General features: G+C 42.4%; 1 protein-coding gene across 1 annotated transcript; it reads left to right on the top strand.

Annotated features, from left to right (window-relative positions):
* The first annotated feature begins 633 nt into the window (after window positions 1-633).
* On the top strand, window positions 634-2,288 carry LOC18443331 (geranylgeranyl pyrophosphate synthase 7, chloroplastic). The gene has a single exon (XM_006853521.4). The coding sequence runs from the start codon at window positions 882-884 to the stop codon at window positions 1,989-1,991; it is 1,110 nt and encodes a 369-aa protein (XP_006853583.3). The 5' UTR covers window positions 634-881; the 3' UTR covers window positions 1,992-2,288.
* The last annotated feature ends 598 nt before the right edge of the window (window positions 2,289-2,886 follow it).

The following is a 2,886-nucleotide window of genomic DNA, read 5'->3' as shown; positions in this document are numbered from 1 at the left end:
TTTTTCCTCTTTGGAATCCAATTAAACCTCTCTCCCTCTCTCTTTTTCTAATCGAGCACGGGACAAAGGTTCTTCAAAATCCAATTAAATCCCTTTCTCTCTCTCTTGGTTGCCAAATTGAGCAGTCTCTTCTTTGTCTATCGAGCAGGGTAGGTTCTTCAAAAACCAAATAAACCTCCCCCCCTCTATTAGACAAAATCCAATTAAACCTCTCACTCTCTATTAGACAAAATTCAATTACAGATTCGGTTTCTATGTGGCTAAGCCCGAAATGCTGGTCTTTTAATAAATTTATTTTTGAGATGGATTTTAGGACTTAGTTTTTAAGGACATGTAATTTCTAACATGGAAATCATGAATATAAAAAAATAAATAAATTTTAAAAATTAAAAATAATAATATTAATAAAAAAAACATTAGGACATATAGTTTCTATTGTTTTTAGATGGAACACCTACTTGAATCTATCTTTAAAATCGATGTTTTACACCTTTTAAACTATATATATAGAAATGCGATCCAACCCAAATAAAACATTTTTTCTTGAAAAACGTAAACCCCTCTCTCCCCCTTCTAATCAAAGAGGGTACAAAGGTTATACGGATTAAAGAACGAATCATGACATTTGTGGAAGGGCGCCCCGTGATTCATATTTTCCTAATTTTTGTGACTTGGTTCGTATCGAAGATGATCCAAAATGACAGCGGTTGGAATAACGCGATCCTTGTTCCCACGTAGAATACGAGTTGAGAAAGAATCTTAAGCCCTTTTTGTCTTTTGTGCCTCTCTTTCTCTTTCATATATCCACCTCTTTCCATCTCTATTCAACATCAAAGAAAAGAGAAAAAAAAAGGAAGACTGCACCACCGTCTTCTCAATTCATGGCCTCCATATCAATCTCTAGCCCCCAACAAACCCTAAACCACTCAATTCATGCATCAAGGAGAAGAAGCATATGCAATCAACCCATTCTGGGGATTGTGAAGGTCCCCAGCATGAGGACTAGCATTTGGGTGAAGTACTCTGCCCTAGCCGATCCCACTAGCCCGGTTGCTAGGCTGACTAGGCTCGACTTGCCTTCTCAGGTCGAACCTATGTCGGAGTTTGACTTTGAGGCATACATGAAGGTCAAGGCGGATCGTGTGAACCGCGCGCTCGATGTGGCGGTTCCTCTGTGTCATCCAGAGCAGATCAATGAGTCAATGCGCTACTCGTTGTTGGCGAGTGGGAAGCGCGTGCGCCCCATGCTGTGCCTGGCAGCATGTGAACTTGTGGGCGGGCACGAGGGGGATGTGATGGCTGCAGCGTGCGCTGTTGAGATGGTACACACCATGTCCCTCATCCATGACGACCTCCCATGCATGGACAACGACGACCTCCGCCGGGGGCGACCTACCAACCACAAGGTCTTTGGTGAGGGCATGGCCGTACTGGCAGGTGACGCTCTTCTATCACTTGCATTTGAGCATTTAGCCGCACACACACCAACACATGTCGGCTCCAATAGGATTTTGGGGGCAATCGTCGAGCTGGGAAAAGCAGTCGGTGCAGAGGGACTTGTTGCCGGGCAAATCATAGACATCGCGAGCGAAGGTGATCCTAAGGTGGACTTGGAGGTTTTAGAATACATCCATGTCCATAAGACTGCGGTCTTGCTGGAGTGTTCGGTGGTGTGTGGGGCAATGCTGGGAGGTGGCTCTGATGAGGATGTTGAAAAGCTCCGCACGTATGCACGCCACATCGGATTGTTGTTCCAAGTGGTCGATGACATATTAGATGTGACTGCATCCACAGAGGAGCTTGGAAAGACGGCTGGCAAGGACATGGTGAGCGACAAGGCCACATACCCTAAATTGATGGGGCTCAGCCAAGCTAGGGACTTTGCAGAGGATCTCCTTAACAAGGCCAAGGAGGGCTTGGCCGGATTCGACCCGGCCAAGGCCGCCCCTCTCCTAGGCTTGGCGGATTACATTGCCCATCGTACAAATTGATGTGACTCACAAAGGCTAGGATTTGATATCAAGATGACTTAAAAAATTTTATTCTCTTGGAAGGAAAGGCATCTATGTGTAGAAGAAGCTGCCAAAAGGGGGTTTGTGGGGATATATGGGGTTGAGGCATTTTCACTTTGTAGAGTAAATAAAGTGGTAACACACACCATACACTTCTTCCATGCTTTAAACATCTAGCTACCGGATTTGTTCTAATGCAAAGTCCATAAATTATTATTGGTTATACTTGTGCATTTAAAAAAATTTATATGTATATGTTGAGCTCTTATAAAGTTCCATCTGATTGTCAATTTCATAATTGGATGTCGTAGAATAATTCTCGGAGTAAGCATCCATTTCGAGCATTCGTTTAGGGATGAAATCCATGTTTTGGATAGAAAGATCTGGAAGAGGGAGCACCCCCATACGCAGTTGCCACGATGTGGTTTCCAATACTTTTTATACCACCCACTAACACCTTCAAAAAATCTAACTTTTTAATCTCTATGAAAAAACGGTAGGGACCTGTCTTCCCCACTGAATTACACCCCTCAAAAAAAAATCTCTTGAAAAAGGAAGTAAGCTCTAATAATCAAGAATAAAGCTTTAGAATAGAAACGGGAAAGGGGTCAAGGTCGTGGTTTTCCATTCCCACTTACACCACCCCACTAACACCTTCAAAAAACTAACTCCTAAATTATTAGAAAAATTTATTCCATTCCCAATAACACCACCCCACTAACATCTTCAAAAAATTAACTCCTAAATCATTTAAAAATCAAATAGGGGCTTGTCTTTTCCACTAAATTACCCAAAAGAAAAAAAGAAAAAAAGCTTTAGAATAGAGAAAGATTGAGAGAGAAAGAGAGAGAGAGAGATGGGTAGGCTCAAAAAA

The sequence above is a fragment of the Amborella trichopoda genome, chromosome 12 (assembly GCF_054954075.1).
Source record: "Amborella trichopoda isolate Santa Cruz 75 chromosome 12, AtrichopodaSantaCruz75HAP2 v2.0, whole genome shotgun sequence".
NCBI classification, from domain to species: Eukaryota; Viridiplantae; Streptophyta; class Magnoliopsida; order Amborellales; family Amborellaceae; genus Amborella; species Amborella trichopoda.
Note: the sequence above shows the minus strand (reverse complement) of the source record. Positions and strands in the feature narration are given on the sequence as shown.